The sequence below is a fragment of the Pseudomassariella vexata genome, assembly GCF_002105095.1.
Source record: "Pseudomassariella vexata strain CBS 129021 chromosome Unknown BCR38scaffold_4, whole genome shotgun sequence".
Taxonomy (NCBI): domain Eukaryota; kingdom Fungi; phylum Ascomycota; class Sordariomycetes; order Amphisphaeriales; family Pseudomassariaceae; genus Pseudomassariella; species Pseudomassariella vexata.
The window spans coordinates 2,816,014-2,842,212 of NW_024467959.1; the positions used below are offsets into that span (position 1 = coordinate 2,816,014).

Sequence of the window (26,199 nt, forward strand, 5' to 3'; positions counted from 1 at the left end):
TGCGGCTGGGAATCCCAGTCTCCTGTTTCATTAATGACGTCGCCTATGACTAAAGACATATGTAGATCTGCGCCTTGCGCGTTCCGACCGCTGAACAAAATACTCATTCCTGTATATTTCAGATGACGGCACTGCATGCATAAGCAGCTAGTTTCATCTATATCAAGATGTGTTGTGGATGGTGACCTCACGACCCTGTTTGTATCAAGAAAGTTTTAGCAATCGGTTATAGATGCTTCGGAAAGTAATGGTTGACCTTGACGCTCATTTTTACTTTGTGCGCTTTAGGATAGCTCTTCGGAATCAAGTATGATGCACACCGATAGTGAAAGCTTACTTTCAAATTTGTAATACTCAGATTTGGCAGCCTGGCCCCATCTTTTTGAATCCTCGGAGCTAAAATTTAATGGTAACGTAGTCCACGGTCCAATTGCACACTTTGGCAGATCTTATACGACAATGTATAAGTTAATTCAACCACAACGCCTATCATCAATCGAAATTACTCAGAATCTTTATCTTCAGACGTCTCTACATCATTTCCACAAGTGCGCGCATTATGTCCGGGCTCGCCGCAGATTCTACAGCGCCGTACACGCGCAATTCGCCGCCTCGTACGACCACCAATTTGACGAAATTCGTCATGTAACTGCCCATCAACCTCTCGTTGTCCGCGTTTAAAAACGCCGGTAAAAAATCTTCTTTCGAGATATGACTTATATGTGCTCGCATGAGATCTTCGATTTCTTATCCGTACGCTCTTTTTAACCCGCGAAAACAACCAACATCAAGAGGCTGGAGCTTATGCGACGAATGAGGAGGCATACAAAGCGTGACGATATTGTTAGCTTTGCAATATACCTCGAAATCGGTCGAGTGATGGCTTTCGTGACCGTCGAGGATCAATAGGCGATGAGTACCTTTCGTACGACACTTGGTGTGATGATCGAAGTGTTTTATCCAATCTTCGCCTCTCTCGTTCGTAGTCCAGCCATTTTTAGTAACTGCGATAACCCAATCAGGCGGTAATGGGCTGTTTTCGTACCATGACGAGAGGTGGGTTTTGCCGGCGAAAATGATGTACGGAGGGAGGGCATAACCGGACGACCCAACGCCTTGAATAACTGTAACCCATTCCCGATTTCCTTGCTGGGCTGCTCTAGGCCTTCCGCGCCGATCAGAAGTCGTCACGACCATTTCGGACGAGATTTGGCCCATCACAAAACCGGTCTCGTCGAAGTTGTAGATATCCTCCTCCTGGATCGCGTATTTCGCAATTGTATTCCGTACCAGGTCAAACCACGCGCGATACGCGTCGGGGTCTTCGCAGAGGACTCTCTGCTAGTCGATCCTTCGATTTAAACGCGTCCGGAGGTCTGGTTGTCGTCTTACGAGGCCCAGTTGACGCCGACGCGTCCCGCGTCACGACTTCGAAGTAATCGGTTGGCCATATCTTCAACACCACTCAATCGGGGAGGAAATGCTCGCGAATCTAGGTCGGTTATATGTCGTACGATTGCCTCTTCTTCGGAAGGAGTCAACTTTTGCTTTGGCGATCGCGTAATCGCTCGAGCGGTTTTACCGTCGCGTCGATACGCAAGGGTTCTAAAAGGTACGTTATAGATCTGACCAGCGCGACGTACACTTAATTTTGGATCAGATTGAAGCGCATGTAATGCTAGAATCATATCACTTTCATTCCAAGAACCAACCATAGTTATGTGGTGAAAACCCGCAGGTCAAAGTGGTAGCGTACGAAAATCTGCCGAAGTGTGCAATTGGACCGTGGACTACGTTACATGAAACGTGTAAATCAGCTGTATTAGTAGTCTTCCGTAATGCACCACTGTATAATCGACACAGGTATAACAGTCCCCCCTATTGTAACCGCGAGAGTTCATCACCCAAAACCAACACGTGAAAACCCATTCCCTCCACTCAAGCGAACGGCCGCGGCGAACCCCCGTCGCCCGCAATCCTCTCACACTCTTCGTGCATCACAACCTTGACACCCTGCCCCGGCCGCCCAACAACCTCGGGGACATGGTATTGGGCGTCCCAATCGCCACAGTACTCGACACGGTCGAACTTTTGCAAGACCCTGACCACTGTTTTGGCCACAGTTAACAAAGCTCCTTCTTCAAGACAGTATAGTCACGACAGAAAAGAACAAAAGAACCTTGAAAACTGAAAAAGTGAAGAATAAAAGACTTACAGCAATAAGACATCTCGGTCAACGCGAAATTCTGGCCCACGCATATCCTCGGCCCGCCATTGAACGGAACATACAACCACGCCCTGGGCGTCCAGGTCTCCCACCTTTCGGGACTAAACACCGCCGGATCGGCAAACTTATCACTGACAGGCGGATACAGCTCCGGTCTCCTCTGCATGCTCAACGTGCTGTACACGACGATATCTCCCTCAACGACGCTTATTGGCAGCTGACCTAGCGCTCCCGGAATCGTGGTATCCCTCAGTGCCGACCGCAAATTATACGGCACGGCCGGGTACAGCCTTAGCGTCTCGTCAAGCACGTGCCGGAGGTACTTCATATTCTTCAAATCCTCATACGTGGGCGTGCGGGTGCGTCCTACGGCATCCACGACCTCAGACCGCAAGCGCTGGAATTTGTCCGGATAGCGCGAGAGTTCGTATAAAGCCCAGGACAAGGTGGCGGCCGTGGTATCCCGCCCCGCCAGTAGAACGGCAACAATCTGGTCGCGGAGCACGCGAGGATCACGGGTGTACCTCGCAATACTATGCAAGAACGTAAACGTACGATCGGATGAGGTCAATTTCTCGAGTTCCTCCATCGGGAGACTAAGCGCCTGATCAATAAACGGGACCACGAAACGGTCGATGGTCGCGATGTGCCGGCGGTAAGTGGACCGCGGCACGATATCCGAAAAGGGACCGATGGTGGTGAGTAGCATCTGAATGCGTTGGACATCGTTGAAGGCCTCGGCGAAATGGTTGCGCGGGTTGGCGAGGCTGTTGACGCTGGTTCCAAGGAGGAAGTCGGTCGTCACGTCGAGCGTCATCCGGTAGAAGAGATCCATAATGTCGACGTAGGTGCCGTCGCGTGGGATCTTGTCGACCAGGGCGGAGGTCCATCGCTCGAAGATGGCGAGGTCGGAGACGCGGTCTTTGATGAACATGGGGCGGATTAGGGACCGGCTGTCGTGCCAAAGTTGGCCGTCTGTCGTGAAGATGCTGTCGCCTAGGAAGGGGCGCCATAGTTCGTTGAATGAGGGGCTGTTGTGTCGCCTGTGTTAGTTGATGCATGTTCCGAGAGTGAAGTGACGCGCTGGGTATAGATAATGTGAAAGTCGAAGAATGACGTGCCACGGGCAGCCACTGACCCTTTTCCAAAACTCCCAAAGTTGGTTGTCAAAATGGCCTTGACGTGCTCTGGGTCTCGCGTCAATATATAGCGCTCATTGGGCTTGACCTGGATCTCGACACATTCGCCCATCGCTGGGTTTGCCTGAGCGAAGCAAGAATCGAAGAACTCGAGTAGCCTGTGCCGCATCTGCGCCCGCGCAGCATTGGTAAACCATAGTGCCGCTTTCAGGGGAAGAGAACGTCAGTATTAAGTTCATTGATTTGTACCTTACAAATTTAGGTCCGGTGAGGGTGGAATAGAATATCAGAATGAGGAAAGAAGGACGATTTACATGTCAAGGGGTTCGTAGCCAGTCGAGGCGCCCGCACGCCTCCTATCTTCCGAATCCGAAGTTCATGGCGAGTTACCTGGACGAGGTAGTACAAAACATATAGTCCCAAAAGGGCTGTGGAAACAACAAGAAGGTTCGGCATGCTCAGATGCAATCTCGTCAGCATCTTGGATTCTTATTATCAAGGTAGGTGGTAGTCGTATCAAGCAGCTTTGGGTTTCTTTGGCCGAATGCTGCTTAACCAACTTGTACCCCTTGTGCATGAAGAAAAAGGCAAAAATACAGAAAATAGACGGGAACCGCGTTTGTGTCTGAGTCACGATGTTCGGTAAAGGAAACAAAGGTTAAATTGCGTCGGTAGGTTATCAGAACGAAAATATCCGTCTGGGATAGGGGGAGGAGGGTGGAGGGCAGGTCAGGTCAAAAGGAAACAAACAAGCTGTGACTTAAGATTATAAGAAGGTAGGGATTACTCAGTGTCTATACATGCACCTACATCTCAAGCTATAACCCTAGCTTCATATCTTCAACGAGGAGAGACCTTGCAGGATCGCATGCAAAAACCTTAAACCCCCACGACTTTCCCAAACCTGCCGGTCTCGAAACCCTCTCCGCTCCGCCCCTAAATCTCGATCGGACGTAGCTGGGTCTGTCGCGTGTTCTCGATGTCAACCCCGCAGATTCTGTTTTTGAGAATGATACCATCCAACGGAATGACCATCCAATAGAGAGCTGACGTAAACCGCATCGAATTGCTCCATTGCGACCAAATCTGCCTGATGGCTCGGATTTGCATGTGTTTCGTGTTCATCTGATGCTACAAACCTCGGCACCAGCTGTTATTCTCTATGCTATGTCGAAGGCCATCCTCCTTTTACAGCGTTACAAGTCATTCGTTCGCCTCTTCCAGCCTCTTAGCTCACGTACAGGGCGAAGAGCGCAGTATCGATTCCGCACCTGCTGCTGAATGACACCCCGCGAAGCCTCGAGATCATGAGCCAGGTTCCCGCCGAAAGTAGCGCGACCGGTTAGGGTTGGCCTGACAGAATGCTATTTGTCAGTCAAGTAAAGTTGGACTGCACATTCTTTCTAACGTCGAATCACGCAAGTGCGACTCGGAAAAGGCGGGCAGCACGTAATATCGTATGTGATTTGCGTTGATATGTATGGATTATCGGACGCTGGGCTTAGACACAAGCCGGACCATTGTTTCCCATTAGTTTCGACCCCTACTTCTACCCATCCCTTTGGTCCTCACAGTCACTGGAAAGCAACGATCGTTCGTGTACCAGCATGGGCGGCACAGCTCTGTTACCATGTATGAACCGTACCTTTCACCACTCGGTCACATCCAGGGGTGTATGCCGTTTGCGCCCCAAACTCCAGGTACGGTATTGATATACTTCGTATCAGCTTTTGGTTGTAAAACCTAGATGCATATTATGCAGCCATCGCCAACCAATGCTTTTTATGCAACATGCACAGCGGCTGGGAAGCTGTTAGTATGACGTAGCCACGCATTCGGAAGTGAAGCGGCCGTCTGGCAAAATCACAGCACAATGCTGGATGTTGGTGTGACATTCTAAAAAATCTGGTCCGAGGTCAAATAATTCGTTCCACCGAATGCATCGTAGCATCACCGCCAAAGAAATAAACGAAAAACCAACCTCTCGACTTGTCCATTATTTTGCCCACTCGACAGTCTCGAGAGCCAGCATGACGAGTATCAAGGTCGAGGGCAAAATCCTGCAGAATGTGAGTTAGCTGACATTTTCAAATCTGGTTTTAGGCGTAGCCAACTCACCAGATGACGTAGCTCTGGAACAAAATCTTCCCCATGACCCCTTCGTACACCCCGTTGATCTGGCAAATCTGTGCCAATTGCAGTGCGCTTGGTGCACCAGTAAGTAGGAAGCACACAATGACGAAGATAGGGTCGTCCAGGATGCTGACAGGTACGTATTTGGCAAAGAGAGCGATAACAGGCGCCATGATGAGCGTGGGTAGGACCATGCGGCTGAGCAGCGATGCAACCAGAAGTCGGGTGCCGATCTGCTCCTCCTCGGGGTCCGTAGTCGCTCTGTTCTGTGTGTTTCGAGCAAGGTTGGCACCCAGAACCACTAGAATCAGGGGAACTGCGACGCCGGCACTCGAGGATATGGCGCTGGTCACACTAGTCTTGACAAAGGATTCTTCTCGGAAGAAGAGGCGCTGAAGGTCGGGAACCGAGGCAACGATGATGGCAATGAGCATGGCCCACAAGGGTGGGTTCATGAACTCCCACAGAAAATGGTAAAAACATATCCATACAGACCATGAACCAGCTAATATAGCTTGCATAGGTCTAGGTAGGCATTGGTATGCCCTTGATGATGTGTCGACGCTTCTCCGCTTCAAGATTGCGATGCTCTTCTTGGCATTGAACTTGGCACGGACGAAATGCCCTCTGATCCCATCGGGAATTTCGCGCTCGTTGGACTCGCGCATACGAGGAAAGGACATCATGTCGCTGTCCGGTCCGTTGACAGGCAGGCCGAAAGACTCGGAGGAGCTACCGGTGCCATTAACACCATTCGAGCGCTTCTTAATCGACGCGTAGATGCTTCTGTTCGGCTTGCGGGTTCCATGACTTTCATCTTCCGAATCGGCTGGGGAGGCCCTTGATGTCCCCACCACCGGTGTCCTGCCGGCTGGCTCGTATACATCCGACTCATCCGACTCGTCCCTGTGAGCATCGTCTGCATTGCTGCCATCGAGACCTGGGATCAGCACGTCCTCGGTAGTAAGCGGCGCGTTGTCCCTGTATCTACCCTCCTCGATTCTATCATCTTCAATGCCTTGTTCCCATTCGTCATCCTGCTTGTCCCGTGGTGCCAAGAGAACGTGGTAGCCCCAGCTCCATCTGACTAACTGACCCAGCTGTTGGAAGATCATGAGATACAGGATGCCCCGGGCTGCAACCTCGTCGTCATTATCTCCCTTGACCTTGTCCCAGTGAAGCCCCTTGAGTGTTTGCGATAGCGAGATGACGAGAGAAATCGGAAGGGAGTTGGAGTTGCCAAATACGCCCATCGCAGTGACAAAGTTGGCAGGTCGCTTCTTAAGTCGGCAAATTTTCGAGACGCCGATCGAGACGAAGTAGGAGACAAGTGTCTGGACGATGAAGATGACGGGAATGACACCCAGCTCGACAAGCTTGTCGGCATTCAGTTGCGACGCGAGTTTGGTGAAGATCAGACATGGCGTGAATAGCATGACATTGAGGTTGGCCAGAAACTTCTGTTTTTCCGCGTCAAAGTGGCCGAGTCTTGCGATGACATATCCGGGTAGACTGACGCACACCACCTCCAGCACAGCTCCAAAGACCAGTATTATCAAGTTGAGGAATGACGGATGCGACTCGTGGGGGACCTTTTTGAAGATCTCGAAGGAAGGCATGTCGGGCTTCCAGTCGGGAGCATTATTGTTGAGACGGAACGACGCTGGGTAATTTAGTGACCAGTCCATGGTTTTCAAGTGTGTGGTATGGTCGAAAGACTCGAGAGGCAATCGGATGGTCTCAGAGTCTAGGTTTGAACCTTGATATGACAGCAGAGCAGGATATTAGCGGTGCCCCGGCATCCGCAATGGCGCAGGGGTATTGCCAAGTCGGTAGGCGTCGCACCGCCGGAAGTAAAAGTCTCGCTTGGCAAATGAATGGCTTGATGAACAAATATCAAGGTTCGTAATTCGTTTAGGTCTGTCGACTTGGCTGTGGCTGCTATCCTTGGCTGTTGTGTCGTCGAGATTCAAACGTGCTGTCGAACTACATTGATGCGCTGGGGTTCTAGGTGGAACGGAAAGGCGATGGGAAAAAGCTGTGTGGCGAAGAAATGATATAAGAGTTCGGCAGAGCAATCATTGGGTGGGAAGACAAGTAGCAATCATGGAACGGAGGCAATTGACAGTTCACTGGGGGCGCAGACTAGTAATGCGTGGGACGACGGATAGGATAAAGAAGACGGGTCTGCATGGAGGCGTGGCATAGTGATGGATGGGCTGGACCTGGCTTGCGTGGCTTGCGTCTTGCGTGGGATGTGTTGTTGTGTTCCGTGTTCCTGTAGATCGTCCATGCTGATTAGTAACGGGACTAGCCCCGCTGAATATTGAGCTGCCACACTAACTGGCTGCACCGCCTGGCAGGTTTTCCGTCTCTGTGGTGCACGGTGCTAGCGTCAGTGCGACCCACCAGGCCGGAATCCAAGACTTTCCCAATTGTAATGAAATGGTGTCCTGGTGGAATCAACGGCAGCTCAAGAGAGTCGGACGATGCGGATGCGGTATATCAAGTTTACACTTGTCAGAGTCTACCTCACATGGAAGCTAACTCGTCTTCGGGCTTCCATATCTAATCCATTGTGCGTGTGTCCTCCGCCAAGATCGAGTGGAAGTAGTCGATACTTCCGAAGTATTGGCGACTTGTAGCTTGTTATACAAAAGTGTCTAACCAGTTGGTTTCAATGCAGCACGTCGGTTTGTTGGAAACGTTGCCTTTTCGCCACTGGTCCCAATGGGCAACTTGGGATCTCATGAAAGGCCTTGGACAGTCCTACTCATATCCAGTTTATATTTACCAATACGCGGCCGGTACATTTGTAAATCTTTTCAAGGAAGACGTGCTGGGCGATAATGATTACGCAGTTTTGACGACATGACAGGTAACATAGGAAACGATCTAATCGGGGGAACAATGGGGTATCAACGTCACTGGGTGGGTTCTGCGCCTGTCACACCACTAGCTACGAAGGGTCGCTGGCTAATGATCCAATAGGATGAATTCCTGCGAGAAACATAACCTGTTACTGTCTACGGACGGCGGCCCAAATACTCCAGTGCGACCGTCTTCCCACGTTGGTGGGGATAGGCAGCGGTGGGTTGCAGACGTGGCGCTTTTTAGAGTTGTACAACCGAAGCGTTTCATCTCGAGGCCTCCTGGAAATATCTGGTGCCTGACGTAGTGTTCGATGTGCACTACCCAATCACTTTTCAGTTCAACAGCTCACAATACCTATCGTCCTGGGGCAGGGGTTTTCCATACAGCAGGATGTCGTATCGAATGCGGCCGCCGCAGTCAATGTCGTATCCATTTTCCCACGGCGAGACCCTGATTTAGACAGGTCGTGTTCATTTCGAATTTCGAGGACGCAAGTGCAAAGTGGTAAAAATGACGTCGTTGCAGAAAAAGCAATGATTTCTAATTTGCCCGGACCGATCCCTCCGGCATTGTCAAACTCATTGGCTGGCGCTCTACATAGCACGCACGGCCGTTCCCAGATACCTTCCTCATATATCACGCAAAGTCGCAGGCTCAGACTGAGAGCTTACAAGAGCTGTGCCGCAATGCCTCATATCCTAGAGGAGTTGTCAATTTTTCAGAGCAGTATCAAGATTACCTAAATATTGACGTCTTTTGTCAGTTGCTCGAGAGATGTCCAAATAATTCTGTCAAGTTGGCGGAACTTCTTTGGAGCCTGACAAGCTCCAGACACTTGGTGGATACGCCCCGCTTGTATGACTTTGAGCCTCACTTTGCATACATTTTTAGCTTGCTACCCGATTTCCCAACTTCTGACCGATGGTATAAACTCAGACTTGGTCATTGGCAAACCTGGGACACCATGCTGCCGCAATGTCGTATGCGTATAATAGAGCTCTGGTTCCCAATAAGTATATGACCGGTCGTAGCTTAGCGGTGGATGTAAGTATTGGGCTTGATTAGTCTGCAGGGCAGCGTCACCAAGGCCGCACACGATGGCAGAGACGTTTCTCGTTCTTGGAAAAACCATTATCGATTGAATTTGGCATCTCGCCGGAGCCCAGTCCAGGCCCATTCAAAATCGCGAAATTGTAATGGGCTGCCGTAGCTTGCGTAGCTTGCGTAGTGCTCCATGACACGAGCAACGATCAAGGTCCTGGAGGGAGGCTTGGGGTCGACAATGACGTCGTTACGTGTTCTGTCCGAAGGGTGTGAAGGATGCAAAGTGTGGAGACAGCTGGGCCCAACGCCTGACGGGCCACTGATGTTTGGGGTTGTAAGCCATTATCCATGTACGGACGGAGGGGTTGAGGGGCAGGCTATGCCATTTTATCGTGCAAAAAGTAGACAGGTGCAGGGAACATGACTGCGCAACCGCGATTGCACCTACCTGCAACATTAAAGAATTCCGATGACTGTCCATCTCTCGACGCAGCAAGCTTTTTTATGTTGCATACCATACTGCTTGGAATTTCTCCTTTCGATAAACCCAACAGGCACGACCACCCAACTTCAACAGAGTTTGGCCAACATCACCACCAGCATCAGTTGCGGAATGAATCTGACCGACTGAAGCTGTCCTCACTACCCACCAACGCCTCCATCTATCGCACGTGTCCCTTCTGGGATACCCTACTCTGCCTGAACCAGAGGCGTCCTCATCACTGCTGCGAGCTCAATTCAACGTGCCCTGTGGACGCGATACATCCAGGCCAGAACCAGTCCTAGACCCTCACAATGGCCGACAATGAGCCGTTGGACTCGCCCTCAACCTCATCTGAGGCCAGCACTCCCCTCGGCACCCCGACGCCCGATGAGACACCATCAACCGACGCGCTGCCCAAGAGGATGCCCTCGTTAAGGTCAGTGTCGGATCCGCCTACTCACCCCATGTCGGCATCCTCTACCCCTCTCGGAGTCCTGTCGAGCGCGAGACGGCCGCCTGTCACCACTGGATCGTCGAGCAAAAACCTTCCTGATGATATCAATGCGAAGATGCGAGCCTTCCACCTATCGCGCCAGGGTAGCTCCCCCTTGATCTCGCAGCCCAACCTGGCGAGTCCACAATCCCCCGCCGGCGCCAGTGCCCTAGCCGGCGGGCTCCCTGGCAACGCTCGATCCGGCATGACTCCTGGTCGATTACAACGACCTGGCGCTCCGTCTTTCCCGCAATCGGCGCCGAGTGTCCCCAGCGCTACCGCTCCGGGCGGCGGCCTGTCAGGCAAGAGACGATTCGGGCTCAAGCTGGGTGATATGGCTGGGGGGCCGACGGCTCCTTCGCCAGTTTCCAGGCCCAGCGGGCTTCAGATGCCGCAACAACAGAATGAGAACACCGGCGCGCCGTCGCAAATGAAACAGTTTGCCGACTACATCGACTCAGAGAAGGGATATCTGACGTTCAAGGGGAAGGCCATCATCACAAACAAGGGTGTTGACTTCTCCGACGGTTCTGTCTTTAGGATATCTCTAGACGAGGTCGAAAAGCTAGACGAGCTGGGAAAGGGCAATTACGGCACTGTATACAAGGTACGGCACAGCAAGCCCTTGGTGCCCCGATTTGGCCCTGGACTCTCGGGCTTCAAGTCAGCTTCTATTTCCGGGCTCCCCAGTACCGCGGACACGGCAGCAGCATCTGTCGATGGAAAGGCCGGTGGTGGCACCTCTGGGAAAGTTATGGCCATGAAGGAGATCCGGCTTGAACTGGACGAGGCGAAGCTCTCGACGATCCTGAAAGAGCTTGTCATCTTGCACGAATGCGTGTCACCATACATAATAGACTTCTACGGCGCCTTCTTCCAAGAGAGCGCTGTGTACATGTGCATAGAGTACATGGATGGTGGATCGATCGATAAGTTGTACTGGGGTGGAATTCCTGAGAATGTGCTGCGGAAAATTACGTACTGCACCATTATGGGTCTCAAGGAACTCAAGGAGAAGCACAACATCATCCACCGTGATGTCAAGCCAACGAATATATTGGCTAACACGCGAGGCCAAGTCAAGATCTGCGATTTTGGCGTTAGTGGAAATTTAGTGGCGAGTATTGCGAAGACGAATATCGGCTGTCAGAGCTACATGGCGCCAGAGCGCATTTCCGGCGGCGCATTCATGTCAAGTGGTGCATCGGACGGGACATACAGCGTGCAGAGTGATATCTGGAGTCTGGGCCTTACCATCATCGAATGTGCCATGGGTAAATACCCGTACCCTCCTGAAGTGTCATCGACCATCTTCAGTCAACTCAGCGTAAATTGCCATTTCAGCTCTCTTAAACAAATGGACATCACACTGACTCTTTAATGACAGGCAATCGTTGAAGGCGACCCACCAGATCTGCCCTCCGAGGGTTACTCTGACGTTGCCCGTCTGTTCGTCCACGGCTGCCTGAACAAGGTGCCCAAACTTCGACCCAACTACCAAGCTTTACTGGCCTCTGAATGGCTCCAGGGTTTGACGAAACCCGAGACTATTACCGAGGAAGACGAAGAGGCAGCCGAGAATGATGCCAGCGCTGAGGCCATAGCCGGTGCAGCGGGCCATCTGGATCTCAGCCATTCCGCCACCGAGGACGCGGAGATCGCCGCTTGGGTACGAGGAGCCTTACAAAAAAAAACGACTGGCGAATATGGCGGCACAATCGACAGACCCGCATTGCACGCCGCGCCTCTGGATGTCGGCAGTCCTATAGCTAGTCCCCAAGCTTTCCCCTGAAGGTCGTTTGGAATGTCTCAACGACCAGAGACACATCCGCACAGGAGAACACTGCACATTCCGCACCAACTCTTGTTCCTCTGCCGAGACCAGTCATTTTCGGTTTCTCTCCTCAACCCTATTCTACCAATTTGAGAAGAACCTGTGGAGAGCAGGTTCTCTACACAAGTGCATGACACACCAAAAGTCGAAAGACTCATGCACATAGCATCAACCGGCGTATTCTTTTCCCAACACAACGCACGCACACAGAGGTATGGCGAATGGGCCGGCTTTCTCTTTTTAATCTTTAACATGACAGCAACGGGGCCAGGGACTCGAAGCTCATAGGGCATATGGTGGAATGACTCAGGCGCCCCTGTACACGAATGTTTTTCATGGGATGGTATGCTTACCGGAGTTGTTGGTACACGACAGGAGACGAAGATATAGCCACTTTTACAGAGCTTACGCCTATCGTTGAAGAGGAACTGGAGATTTCTTAGGACGAGCTATAATATTGTGGGGGGGTTTAGGGGAAGGGTGAGAAGTGAAATGGGGTTTAAGGAGTCGGTTTCAAGATGCGGTCCCACGAAGTGAGATGATGGATGGACAAAGTTTTTCCTACAGGAGATAGCGAATTGGTTGGACGTCGTAGGTCTGGAAATGAGAAATTTCTACCGGGAATTGCGGTTTGGGTCGTGATTATGATGCTTGGCGCATAGATGTGTCATAACTTTCGGTCCACTGGCGGGTCGAATATGACAAGGCCTTGCCACGCTGGAAATGGAGGTCTCCCCATGAGAGTGAATATAGTTAAACCCTGATGATGCTCTCGATTTTAGAAGTCGTCTAGAAAAGGATGATTGATAACTGGAGGAATTGTGAAGGTCAACCCTCGCAGACTCACTACAACCAGGTGACGTACAGCTGGAACACCTGCCATGGCAGTGTCAGATGGGAAGCCAATCATAACCCTTGTAGGAGCCCCGCCAAGCGTGGACGACTTAGTCGCGCTCCCTCAAACCTAAGTTGTCATCTTCTTTCCTTCGCTCCTTAGAGTAGAATCTTCGTCGATAGCACCTAATCGAGGTCTCTACCAATGCGATGCAACCCAGGTCGTGACAGGAATAAGGCTCTACGGTCTTGCTTAGAACTTGTTACATATGTAACGAGCTCTTCTTCTTACTTACGAGATAAAGTCCGGGGTCTACTAGATCTCTTAGCTACCTGGCTTGAAGAGGCCTTAATAGTTATCTTGATCTGATTAAGCGAAAACGTTGTAATAATAGTATGAGTTTCGGCTTTCGATTTACCACCGTCGAAGTAGAGGTGAAAGTACCTTTTCGTTAGCATGAGTAGGCTAGGCCAGAATTAGTATAGCGTTGCCTTGGCAGTGGTACACTGGTACTTGTCGGGGGGGTGAAAACTTTGGCCTGATACCGTGGTAGTACCAGCTTTCCACGTGACTTACCAAGGAAGTGGCGTTACTCTTCAGGATTAGGTTACCGCTTGAACATTCTCATGTGCGTCGATGATCAGAGGATCGTGAGACGCGTCGTCTGTTTCCAAGACCAGATGAGAAACTCAGAAAGGGTCAGGAGACCCTCGAATCAGACCAGGCAAACCGATCAGCTGGTCTTATGTGTGACTAATTATGGAAAAATCAAATGCGTCGCAAATTCTCTCATCAGATGGATTTTGATAGTACACTTGAGCTAAGTTGCGGCTTGCGGCTGTTAAGTGAGGAGCTGAGGGAGTCCTTTCCAAGAGGACTTTCGCCATTCTCGGCTACGGTGACTGATCTATTGTGCGTGACCGTTGGAAAAGACTTGTCCGGTACCGTGGTGGTGAAAGCAAAAAGAAATGGAAAACCCAAAGCAATTTTCCCTAAATAGATACAAGTGATACAAGTGATACAACAAGGCATTATTTCAGGTAAGATGCAAAAATGCAGCAAAGGTGACGGGTGAAATCTGGTAAAAGTCAAAAATTCAATGTTGGGGTCTGGCCGGGGATTGAACCCGGGACCTCGCGCAAACTAAGCTAAGGGTGTACCCTAAGCGCGAATCATACCACTAGACCACCAGACCTAATTGGTTGAAATTTGATTGTCTTGTTGAGTACCATATCGTAAGTGTGGAGATCTCGGTATTGTTTTCGGGTGGCTGCAGATCCACCTACTCCCCCACGCCCACTTACTGGTACACTCGAGGCCACACTTGCCCACAGTCGTCACTATCCAAATCGTTGCATAGACGAATAATATTGAGCCGTTACTTTCATCTTTAACATGTGGTTGCGTAGGGTAGATGATGAGCGGTGTAAGAGTGATCTGACTATGAATAACGTCAGCTTGTTTCGCGTGGTCTCTCTCCTGCCTGATAAGACTGGCTGGTGCTTCACCCAAACCCGCAGCTGCTCCTGCGGTCTATCTAGTGTTCTTGGTATCGCAGGGGACACCGATTGCGGACATATCGGATCAGCCACGGAAACAGTCTTGTGATATCCTCTTGATATCTTTGACTCGCTTTCACGACTTCTCAAGCACCTCGCGCAGTCTACGATTTGTTTGGCCTGCTACGCCTGCTCAGTTTCTAAGAAATCCTACCAATTGACTCACCATTATATTGGCTTGACTAGAATGAAAACGTCGATCTATCTCTGTTGCCGTGTCAGACAGAACCTTATGCCAGCCAAAAGTTGAATTAGGCTCCACCCAGACAATTGTGGTCATACTGGGGTATATACGATTCAACATGCCGCCACGAAGCTGGCACTGCAGGCCAACAGGGTCTATGTGGTCGCGGTCGTCATTATGCTACTTTCAGCTTTGTTTCGCCTCCTGGCGGCATCCCGTGACCCACAGAAATAGACCAACGAGGCCTTTCTCATACGCTGGTATTGGGACGCTATACGCTTTTCGCGCAAGATGTTGGACACATGGCGGCAGGGATGCCTGCTTTGAGCCAACTATGTGCATGTACCAGTGCTGTGGGTTGGTTTGTGGGATGCATGTTTCCAGGGGCTGTGGCAGAGTGCATACATCCAACCACCAACATGGGTATCTCAGGGTAGACATGCGACAAATTCTCAATAGTTCCTCGTAACCTTGCTAATGCAGCCTAGATGCCCAGCCCAGGAGGTAGTGATCATAAACGCTGAACGAAGTCACAATCGGGCCTTCCCAGGGGTATATGAGGCAGCGCAGGGCCGGGGAAGTTTCAAAATTTCCCTTCTTCCAGTTCATCTACTTCAACTGTCTGCGTTATCCTCTGTACCATAGGCGACTTTTTATTAGCAAGACTAGCCCCCATCAAATATCCTCACATTCCAACAGTCGCCACATGAGACATGGGAGACCTTTCCCAAGAAGAAATCCTTTGCGACTCGGTCGCGATTGATCAGCTCTACAACACGGAGGCACGGAAGTCACTGGATATCATCGACAGTCTCCGGGAGCTGCAAGTAGGCCAGATTGTGGATCTGCCGCAGATTATTGTGGTTGGCGATCAGTCTTCCGGCAAAAGTTCCGTCCTCGAGGCTATTTCTCGTGTGCGGTTTCCCGTGAGAGGAGGACTGTGTACTCGTTTTGCAACTGAGTTGGTGCTCCGGAGGGCAGATCAAAACAGTATCGACGTCCGAATCCAATTCGCCACCGAAGAACCTGCCTCCACCAACGAGCCTGCGCAGCCATTCCGAAGAGCTAGTCTCGACAGAAATGATCTCTCTGAGATCATGAAGGTGGCCGAGGAGCGCATGAGCAGTCATGCGGGAGGCGCGAGGGGGTTCTATAAGGACATATTGCGGGTGGAAATTGCTGGCAGTGATGTCCCTCCCCTTACGCTTGTCGACCTACCGGGCTTTTTCCATGCGGAAACATCCGAACAGTCGCAACAAGACAAAGAGATGGTGGATTCACTGGTGGAGAGCTACATGCGCCAGCAAAAGAGCGTCATTTTGGCAGTGATTTCAGCAGACAACCAACTTGCCAACCAGAAAGTACTCGCCGAAGCCAAGCGGCATGACCCGAAAAAAGAGCGCACACTTGGGGTCATCACCAAGCCCGATGTTCCAAGCCCCGGGTCTCACAATGAGAGGACTGGTATCCGACTCGCGCAGGGCCTGGAGAGCATGCACAGGCTGAATCTAGGCTGGCATGCTCTGCGTAACCGGTCCGAGGGCGACGAAAGGCTTGACGCGAGCGCAAGAGATGCCCAAGAGGAGCGTTTCTTCCAGACTGGCGCCTGGGCCGCCATACCTTCAAGCAACCGAGGAGCGGGGAGACTGCGACACAAGCTCAGCAACGTGCTGCTCGAACACATCAGGAGGAACTTGCCTGTAGTGATTCAAGACATTGAAAACGCACTTCAGAGCAAGCGAATTGCGCTGGAGAGCCTGGGCCCCTCACGATCCAGCCCAGAGGAGCTCAAGTTGTACTTGATCGGCATTGCCGAACATTTTCAGCGAATCTCCCGAGACGGCGTTGAAGGAAGGTACAATGACCCATATTTTGGGGATCTTGAACAAACCGAAAACAAGCTCCGGGCTCATCTTCGCAATCTCAACCGCGCCTTTCACATCACCATGTTGAAAAAGGGGGCAAATGAGCTTGTTGTGTGGGACAGCGACAAACATGGTGACGATGACGACGGGGACTCCCCTGTAAGTCATCACGAAGGATTCGGAGGCGAGAATATTAGAATCCCCGAATATCTTCAGGGATTTGTTGATCTATACGACTTCCCAGAACCCACTTCGATCGGGGAACATGAGTTCAATTTGACGCTCGAGCGACTGGCGTCAGCCAATCGAGGTCGGGAGTTTCCCGGGTCTTCCAATGACGAACTCGTCATTCAGCTGTTCAAGCAGCAAGCCCAGCCCTGGAGTCGCATCGCGGCGCGTCATCTGAACCTGGTGACCGACTTCGCCAAGGTCTTCGTGGAGAACCTAATTCACCACGTTGTTGGGGGTTATAGCCCTACCGTCACGGCCCTGCTGCGCGGCTGTGTCGATCCCTTCTTTGACGACAAGACGAATGTCCTGGAAGCAAAAATTTCCGAGATCATCCGCCCTTACATGTCTGGGTTCAATGCACCACTCGAGACGGAGTACCAGAGAAGGCTGTCAACGAGGGCTGTTCGCCGTCTTGCAGATCGCATGTCTCATCTCCTCGAGAATGGGCCGCCTAGGGATTCGAATGACAGGTCAAGGGAGGTGCCCAGCCGCAAGCAGCTGATACAGATCATCATCAACGAAAACGAGCAGGACTCTGAGCGAAATGAATTTAACACAGATGGGATCATCGACAGGATGGTGGCATATTATGATGTGAGCCCTCTTCACTTATTTGCACATGCTCAAGTGCAATCACCTTAACTCTACGCGCAGATGTCTTTATGTACGTTCACAGAGAATGTTATCAACCTCGCGGTGGAAAATTGTTTGGTTTGCAATATTTCGGACATTTTGACGGCAACCAAAGTACACCGTATGAGTGACGAGGAGCTGAGGCAGTTGGCATCAGAGTCAGACGACGTGCAGTCTAGAAGACAATCTCTCCGAAAAGAAGTCGAGAGGTTGAAAGATGCACTTCGCAGATGTCAGCCGTATCGGCCGAGACAAAGTACAGGTTTGTCAAGGAGTGTTCCATAAGTTTGGTACACCAATAGTTACCAACGCTAATACCCCGTTATCAGTGCTCCCGCTGAACCTCTCGCGTCAGCATGCCAGCTCAGGACTCAGGCAGTCAGAATCAAGTGAGTATTTTGGACACTGTGGGATCTTTTAGATAGAATGAGTCTCTAATATGGTTCAGGGGCCACGTCGCCTAATCCGGCACCAACCTCCAAATCAGGTAGCAGTGCAGCGACGCCCGGCACTACAACAAACGCAGCAACAACAGCCGGTTGGGCATTCACAGCTCCAGCTCGAACAAGCTCATCTACTATGCCCTCCTTATTTCCACTCTCGACTACGAATGGCCCTGCTGCTACCACCTCGAACGCCGGAGGATGGTCCTTCGTTTTCCCGTCCAACACTTCCACAGCGACAAAAGGACCAAAAGCCCAGTCAGGAAGCGGACCATCACTCTCTAGCAACAACAGTAAAGCCCCTTCCTCCATTTCCTCACCCACTCCACCCTCTACCTCGGTTTTTCACTCTAACCTGCCAGACAGGAATCTTTAACCTAAATCACGGCTGATACCAGGGTGGAAATTCGACCGAGCTTCGGCAATGGCCTGGCCCAGGATAAGCTCCAAATATCCTTGCGCAGGACTCTAATAAGACATAGTTAGCCGACGAGCTGAGACTCGTTACGTCGACGGCAGGGGCTGTTCCGGAAATACCTACGTCAAATGAAGGAAGACGTGTTAGCGGGTCGTTTGTACTCTATATATAGGTCCGGGTTGTATTAGATATTTGTTCATCTTGTTATTGAATCTCTGTGTGAATGGGAAAATTTGAGTTTTACTCAAATGGCATGCCAAGTTATATCACCGGAATACTGGCCTGCTGTTTCAGTGGTCAAGTTTATGCTTGAGCATACGGAAACAGTGCGTCGACAGAATTCTTAGTCTTCTATATACTTGCATGGAGTAACAAAGTAGAGCAAATATAATCAAACGATTTACCAAATAGAATCGCATCCAGAAATTGAGCTAGCATACGACTGAACAGCCCGCACGTCCGCTTTATTCGATCACCCCAGCACCTCAGTGTCGACACGCCTGAGTAAATTTCGAAACTGGGGTATCCACCTAATCATACCAATATGGAACAAGATGCTTGGGAAAGCAATACATGTTTATTAGTTCCTGCGCTTGGTGGGTATTGGTAAAAAATGAGTGATACTTGTGCATCTCGCGTGCCTTATCTAACACGCGCGCTATCATCCGTTCCTCTCGTGTAAATAGTCGCCCCTTCCACGCCTCCGGATACGTATCTCCTAAGCGTAGTCTTCCTTCACCCTCCGGCCTCCTAGTTCACTGCGTACACTCCTTGTGCGGCCCCACCGCTTGCCACCTCCGGCAGCCGAACGTTGCGTCCTAGTTCCTATGCAAAACAGCACCGTAGCTATGAATATGGCAGCCCACGCGCCCCACATGAAGCCGAATGCGTAAGTTCCCAGCTGCGCATCTTTGTCGTCGGCTAGGAACGCATTGCGCGCCTTCACGAACGTGGTGGTGATAAGCGCCACGGCGACCGTGTAGAATAGGAGGGCAACCGCCGAACTCAACCCCGCAAGCCCCGCGCCCAGGCGTCCGCAGCAAGCGAGGAAGCTGGAGAACCAGGCCATGACTGCGAAGAACAGGCCGAGAAGGAAGAAGACCCAGCCGAAGCGCCACATCAGATAGTAGTAGTGGTTTGTGGTGTTGTTACCGGCTGAGCCGGCGAGTTCACTAGGTGCGTTTGCCGCATCCTGGGACCAGGCCCAGCCGAAAGCCGGAGCAGGCCACGCGCCGCTGCAGTCGACATTGCCGGGGGAGCAGATGTAGAAGTACGTCCATTGGGAGCGATCGCGGGCGTCGGTGATGGAGCTCGTGTCGGCGGAGAGGAAGTAAGTTTTGTTGAGAGGGTTTGCATCAGAGACCCCGGCGAGGACAATGAAGAACATCATCACAATGGCACCGGCGAGGAAGGTGATACCAGCAAGGCTTAGGGTAGAGCCTACGATCACAAGTCAGTTAGGATAAGGCGGGCGTCGCGGGACGGAAGTCATACGGGAGATCGCCATGGCGTTGTGTTTGGTCAGCGTTCCTTAAGAGGACATGTGTAGCAGGACGTCAAGCCGATCGCGCGGCGCGGGGAGTATGATTGACGGATCGCAATCGCCAGTGTTCGAGGTTTTCACTCGGCGTGGGTAAATACTGGAGGAAATGAGGGTCAGGAATGGTCGGCACAAAACCAGAAGTAAGGCCTCCGATCGGCAACGAGTGTCGCAGCAACACGGTGGATTGTGGTCAACTTGGAGGAACATACCCGTGAGAAATTTGTTGTCGCGAGGAGCACCAGTTGGGTTGCAAGATTAATGTCTCAAGCAGACACCCTCCAGCCAGTCGCACCGAATGTTCTTGCTTGTACCGGGCAACCGGATCACCACTTGTCGAGATTAAGATTAAAATAAGTTATGTACCGATAAACTTGTATCGACCTCTGACCAGAAGAGAAGCCAGGGGCTGGTCAAGACTCGCTGGTGATTCAATCGTATGAGGATGGTAGAAGCCCCCGCACCATTTTTGTACAATGCCGGACGAGAGCGACTATGAAATGACCGCTGTGCCGGGCGGGTAGGCTGGAATGACGACAAGCGCAAATGTTCTACGGCAGCTACTTACCCCATCGGGCGTAGCCGTCGTTGCTAGAAACAGTAAGGCGTCTGGCGACTTGTCGAATCGAGTGCCACGGGATCCTGCATCGTTGACTCAATATTGCGCTCTACGTCATCCTGGCAACAGACTCCTCGGAACTGGCGGCCGTGAACCCACTCAGCCACTCTCGTGGTGTTCAAGGCCGTGTGGCTTCTGAGATGGCGGAAACCCCAAGCCGAGACAGCCGTTGTGATTTGACCCAGGAAAATAGTGGACTTGCTTGGGTGTGGGTATGGGCAGAATGCAAAAACATCCAGCCACATGAATTCACGGGTCCTGCCGTATTACCATGCCGATAAGATCTGCCGGTATCGGTGCGTGCACCATCCTATGCAAGGAGCCATCCCAGTTGCTGGACAAACAAGCCTCCATCCTTGTCGAATCTACCCCGCCAAACCCAGATCTCGGAGAAGATCGACAAGGTCCTATACATAGTACAGAGCACCATGTCAAGAGGGTTCGGACCGCGCAGTAGCCGCCATGGTTGTTTCTGATCGCCCCATTTTCCCAGTCGTGTATTTGGATCAGGATGGCTTCATAAATATGGTTCCTCGCTGTCGCTGGTTCAGGCTCCGTTGGCGGTGAGCCAATCAGAATTATCGCAGCCCACTTACACGTCCCCCCAGGACCATCGTAACGAGTGGCACTGCGAATGACGACAACTCAATTATAAGAAGGATTCAAATGGAAAAGCTCAACGTCTGAATTTATGACTAAATCAATACATTGCAACATGGTAGCTCAAGGTTGAGTTCATGACGCCACGTCTTCTCTAGTCTATACCCTACCATGGGTACTCCATTCTGTGCAAGATGCCGTCCCTTAAAGGGGCATCAGTACTATACGCATTAGTATATCCAACTCTGAGATCACCATCGGCACAAGCGTCTCTGTATCACATCATACCTCCCCACCAAGCCCTCTGAGAACTCCTCCCCGTCCCTACGAACAGGTTTGTAGTCAGCCCCATGTACAGGTTGCCGAGACCATTTTCGCTGACCTAGGAAGGAGACATGCAGGCTTAAAACCCATTAAAAATGCGGTCATGGCCCAAACCAGCCCCACCAAATGCTGTCAAACAATTGGAACCCGCACCTGTTACTATAGTAAAGGCCTGACCTCCCTATAGGGGCGGCATAGCGCCTAGATGGCACCCGTGCTCCACTCTTTGACAGAACCCGATACGTGAAGAGATCCTCGACCGCTCGCGTCGTGGTCGTGGCTCACAGAATAATGTTGTGGGTGGTTCATTTGGCCGTTTGACTGTCCCCGTGGCGAGGCACAAGTGCAAAGGTTGCAGACGGTTGTCCACACTAGCGTTGGATTCGGCGCAATGTGAAGCGCGGGGCAGTCTGTTGCAGTTTTGTAAATTTCATGTAGAGGTTGTAACCCAAGTTCGAAGCCAACGGGATTGCGGAGTAGGAAGCAGAGGCACGTAGAGCGTGTATATAAGAAGCTCAATATCGGCTTAAGTTATCCATCTCCATCTCTATCATAGTCTTACACTTATCCCATATCCTCTTTTACGCTGGTTAGAATATCTATTGGATTGTGGGCAAATGGTCTTGTATTAAAGATGATATGGTCTCTGGAGAGTCCTGCAAGAAGTGAACAGCGGCCATAAGGGTCTCGTATAGATAGGAATGAACGATGCCTGTCCCACAGGCAGGACTTGTGTGGTTCGATGGGGGGTGGTCATATTGGCCCATAACGTACGATACGTGGCCATATGTCCTTCCAAGATTGGTAGCATTGAAGGTCCATCAATATCCTCGTTGTTTTCACTCGCCTGTTCTCTTACTTAGCTATTATCACCTTCTCTGCATCAAGATGGCTTCTCGTTCTGCCTATCTTGCCAAGTACCGCGGATCGGAAAGCACGGCGCCCATTTCGCCATTTTCATTCCAGAAATATCTGTAAAGATTTTAGTGCCACCATGCAAGGGGACTATTATCTACGTCCGGTCAAGTGGCTATTGTAGTTCAGAAACTCTAAATCAGCCGTCGACATCAAAGAGAAAAAACAAGGAAAAAGGGCTGGCGCGCGACACGCCCGCCTCCTCAATGTTAGGACATCCGAGCTCCTATCGATAATGTTGACAAAAGTCTAGGTCAATACCAAACGGTGCCAAGAGTGGACCGTGGAGTATCTCTAGATTCGATGGTCAAACCTTATCAGCTCTGACGCTGTCATTATTGGAGATAGTCAGCGAGATCCCCGAAAGCACGGTATTTGGACAAAGATGAGCTAGCCAAGACTGGGAGCGAATACATAGCAGGCCGTTGTCGGCCGTTTATTTAAAGTTCGGACGCTGGATGTCGAAAGGGTCCAGGACGCAAATCGCTAGCGCTATACACATTTGGAAGGGTTCAAGCGGCGATAACAGCGGTAATGGTGGATAGATACGTAGTTATCGAAATATCATGCTTTTTCACGCTTCTTCCCCATCCCACTGCCTCCATCGTGTCTATCTAGCTACCTTGGAACCATGGCCTGTTCCCTTAAAACCGCCGGTCTCGTACGGCTGAGAAGATTAAATTACCAAAGACGAATCAGGTAGAGATCTTGCAGCAAAACTGGGCAGTATTATATACTTGGAGGGGAATTATTAATAGCGTAGCGGAGAAAGTGGTATAGAAGGCTCAGATGATCAACTGATGGTACATCCTTTAACGAGCCGAAAGACCTACAGAAACTTCCCTAGAATGTACCTAGCATTGATTGTTGCTTTTTGGCCCGTTGTTCCAAACCTTGGAAAATTTCCGTCAGTGTTACAAGCTCTCTATATGCCAACAAATGGACAAACAGTAGCCTCAAAGATGACGAAGAGTATCAACGGTGTGACCAGAGAAAGGCAAGTAGCTGTGGAGCCAAACTGTACCATCCAAGCGCGCTCAAATTACAACTTTCAAGATCACATTATCTCCATGAGTGGCCCACGGCATTTACAAAAAAACCCCGTACATGCCACGCAGTCTTAACTTCTATACATCACAGGAGAAGAAAACAAAGCACCTGCAGATATAACTCTACCGTACCGGACGTGGCCTGGGCCACGGCCCATGAAAATTTTGAACATGATTTCTCAACTAATTTATTCCAAGTATCTTGATGTCGTCTCCTATACACTTGAGGTGTTCCCAGAAGATGAACCTATCCTGCTCAAGCTCCTTAATTCCAGAGAAGTGCGTGCGCTCAAAATGATTGTTTACTACTGCCGGTAGACTGTACGTAAATGTTCTCTCCTTGTAAGAGAGGCGATTATCGCCGATGCAGCAAGATTATTACGTTTTTAGTTTGAGCAGCGGGGAAACTTCTTACTCGGGAAGCTCCTGAACTAGTGCTGTCATCTGGACCTTTGTTCGTTATTAGATATGGTCCTGTCTAGCCGTTTCTTGCTTCTGATAGATTTTTAAGATGAATTCGCAAATCACAACACAAAGCTGTAGTGTTTCTTCAAAGATTAATGTCTCCGGATAATGACAGAGTTTTTTTCAGCCGTACGCGCCTAGGTATCTGAAAGTTTGCCCCCAGAATATCTCTCGATATGTCACGTTCGTAGATTGTAAAGTTAAAAGCCACGATACTCTTCCTAACCCCTCTTTTCACGGTACCCTTGCTTCGCGCGAATCTGTTGGGTTAGATCGCAAATTTCGTCGGTACCAGTCGTTCTTAAGCTCTTCTCGTTTCTGCTCTAGAGCCGCTATCTCGGGATCTGGTAGTATTTTCTCCCATACCTCGTCGGGCACTATATTCAGTGAAGCGCGTGGATCGTGTTCGGCTGATGTAAGTGAAGAGTACAAACATGTCAGAGTGCTGGATGCATGGCACAGGTATAGGGACGTGCGAGTCATGGCCTAATATGGAAGTCTTGGTATACTGAAGAATCGGAGGAACTAGTGCCCTACGGCTCCGATATACGGGATCTACGGCCCCGACTCCGGGCTCTAGCTATCTATGTAAGGGAAGTTATTTGGGAAGAAGATAGGAAGCTCAATGAACCACTTTGGGCACCCCTACCTGAGACCGCTAGTGACCGCTAGTGACCACCCGGTGCTAACCAGGAGGGAAGCCTACTACTCCCCATCACTCTGTACTATTGCCTTCGGCCTAGCCGTACCCTGACAAATACGAAACTGCCAACGCTCCGGAATGGCCCTGCGCAGACTATTTTGATTCTCATAACGGGCTTATAAGAACGTTCGGCAATCGCTATGTTGACTACTACGACGGCAAAGACGACGACGAAGATGAGGACGGTAAGACCAGTCCAACACGCCCGCAAGAAGTATGGGATGATCTTCATGAGAGCACTATACGGAGCAACATTGGAGTGAGGAAAACTACCAAGCGTGCGTCGATCGGTATTTACGCAGGTATTATGTGTATACCTGGGTTATGATGTTTGAGGACTTGGAGTTGGATGCCGGGGAGCGATGGCGCGTGTGAAACGATGGACTTCTATGCACCTTAGTATGCCGTAGTTGATGAACTTGATGCTCCATCTAGCGACTTTGTGATGTTTTCGACGTTCATTTCAGTGAAAAGGTCGCTAGCTGCTGCTCGATCCGCAGTATTTTGGTATCCATGGCGACATGTTCAGCAACTTCACCCAAGAGCGTAACAATATCATGCCATTTTCTATCGAGTGTTTTCTGATAGTCTAGTTCCGGATGTTCTTGACGGACATGCAGTCGCTACGATAGATGACAATATGGACTCAACCCCTTGAAATCAGTAGTCATTATTATATATTCCAGTCGGCTGGTGTAGTTGGTCACTTCGCTGGTAGATAAGTCCCGATTTGAGCCTCGCCCACTTGGGTCGGTGACGAGTCGCGGGTTCGAATCCCGCAGCTGACACACAAGGGGGTTTAGTCAACCCTTACGGCGCGCTGCCCACCTTGTTGACTTCGCCTACCTAGCGATAATAGGGAGATTGGTGCAGTTTAGGATTACGAGCATCCTAGCCAGTCGACCGTCAAGCACTACGTCGGCGGAATATAACTCGACAGCCGGTCCAGAATTCGAATCGTTAATCCGACCCCTTATCGGACCTCGCCTTTCCGATAACGCTCGTCGGCGAACCCGTCCCCTCACGATAGAAGGCGCGCAGCACGCCCTCTCGCCGCGATTCTTGCGAGCGTCTGACCACGTTACGGTCTATCCACTTGAGCGTATGGTTGAGATGTATACGCTCGACGAGAACCCCAATTAGCAGATACTACGACTTGTCGCGACAAAAAATAGTCGAGCATCTTCTGCACATCAGCAGCATCCCACCCCTGAGGACGAATTTAAGTGCCACATTACCACACTTATCGGTAGTTCAGGCAGGGGTTGTAGCACAGACTTAGGGAGGGACAGGAGGTTTAGTAGTCATTTGGCTACAAGTTTACCTGTATAACCGCCCGACGCGGCTTAAGGGCCCGCTATATCATCTATAGCCCCTTAAGGGAGTACTTGTAGAGGTACCGAGGGTTAACACCTACGGCGTATTTAATATTATTATTATTTTATATATTCCAAAACTCCACAAGAAAATATCTGTGGCGAGTTAGATATTGCGAATTTCAAAGTCTTAATCTAGACGTGAGTGATTGAGATACGACGTAAGGTTTCCGACACCCGATTGGTCATGTCCCTCCTTATCTCAGTTGAGA

The 26,199-nt window shown here is 50.7% G+C and overlaps 7 protein-coding genes and 2 non-coding genes across 9 annotated transcripts; 3 read left to right on the top strand and 6 right to left on the bottom strand.

Moving 5' to 3' along the window:
* Nucleotides 1-1,934: 1,934 nt before the first annotated feature.
* BCR38DRAFT_388586 (cytochrome P450) lies at nt 1,935-3,822 on the bottom strand (the record flags this gene model as incomplete). The annotated part of the gene is made up of 4 exons (XM_040857532.1): nt 1,935-2,108; nt 2,216-3,258; nt 3,366-3,570; nt 3,681-3,822. 4 exons carry the CDS (start codon nt 3,820-3,822, stop codon nt 1,939-1,941), a joined length of 1,560 nt encoding a protein of 519 aa, XP_040718373.1. The 3' UTR covers nt 1,935-1,938.
* Nucleotides 3,823-5,362: 1,540 nt separating this feature from the next.
* Nucleotides 5,363-7,118, bottom strand: BCR38DRAFT_338407 (auxin efflux carrier; the record flags this gene model as incomplete). Its single annotated transcript, XM_040855616.1, has 2 exons — nt 5,363-5,426; nt 5,485-7,118. The coding sequence occupies 2 exons, from the start codon at nt 7,116-7,118 to the stop codon at nt 5,363-5,365; spliced, it is 1,698 nt and encodes a 565-aa protein (XP_040718374.1).
* A 3,094-nt stretch (nt 7,119-10,212) lies between these two features.
* Nucleotides 10,213-12,186, top strand: BCR38DRAFT_483357 (mitogen activated protein kinase; the record flags this gene model as incomplete). Its single annotated transcript, XM_040863619.1, has 2 exons — nt 10,213-11,721; nt 11,782-12,186. The coding sequence occupies 2 exons, from the start codon at nt 10,213-10,215 to the stop codon at nt 12,184-12,186; spliced, it is 1,914 nt and encodes a 637-aa protein (XP_040718375.1).
* Nucleotides 12,187-13,415: 1,229 nt separating this feature from the next.
* Nucleotides 13,416-14,253, bottom strand: BCR38DRAFT_428060 (uncharacterized protein). Its single transcript, XM_040859872.1, has 2 exons — nt 13,640-14,253; nt 13,416-13,528 (listed from the first exon to the last, which is right to left on the bottom strand). The coding sequence occupies exon 1, from the start codon at nt 14,093-14,095 to the stop codon at nt 13,856-13,858; it is 240 nt and encodes a 79-aa protein (XP_040718376.1). The 5' UTR covers nt 14,096-14,253; the 3' UTR covers nt 13,416-13,528; nt 13,640-13,855.
* BCR38DRAFT_t128 lies at nt 14,169-14,258 on the bottom strand. Its single transcript has one exon. It is a non-coding gene; the product is annotated as a tRNA-Pro (tRNA).
* A 1,261-nt stretch (nt 14,259-15,519) lies between these two features.
* Nucleotides 15,520-17,820, top strand: BCR38DRAFT_337148 (P-loop containing nucleoside triphosphate hydrolase protein; the record flags this gene model as incomplete). The annotated part of the gene is made up of 2 exons (XM_040855515.1): nt 15,520-17,496; nt 17,557-17,820. The coding sequence occupies 2 exons, from the start codon at nt 15,520-15,522 to the stop codon at nt 17,818-17,820; spliced, it is 2,241 nt and encodes a 746-aa protein (XP_040718377.1).
* A 1,294-nt stretch (nt 17,821-19,114) lies between these two features.
* BCR38DRAFT_483360 (actin cortical patch SUR7/pH-response regulator pali) lies at nt 19,115-19,903 on the bottom strand (the record flags this gene model as incomplete). Its single annotated transcript, XM_040863620.1, has 2 exons — nt 19,115-19,836; nt 19,891-19,903. 2 exons carry the CDS (start codon nt 19,901-19,903, stop codon nt 19,115-19,117), a joined length of 735 nt encoding a protein of 244 aa, XP_040718378.1.
* A 3,723-nt stretch (nt 19,904-23,626) lies between these two features.
* On the bottom strand, nt 23,627-23,803 carry BCR38DRAFT_337813 (uncharacterized protein; the record flags this gene model as incomplete). Its single annotated transcript, XM_040855561.1, has 1 exon — nt 23,627-23,803. A coding segment is annotated over one exon (177 nt), but the record flags the coding sequence as incomplete, so codon positions are not given.
* A 1,493-nt stretch (nt 23,804-25,296) lies between these two features.
* On the top strand, nt 25,297-25,399 carry BCR38DRAFT_t125. Its single transcript has one exon. It is a non-coding gene; the product is annotated as a tRNA-Thr (tRNA).
* Nucleotides 25,400-26,199: the final 800 nt, after the last annotated feature.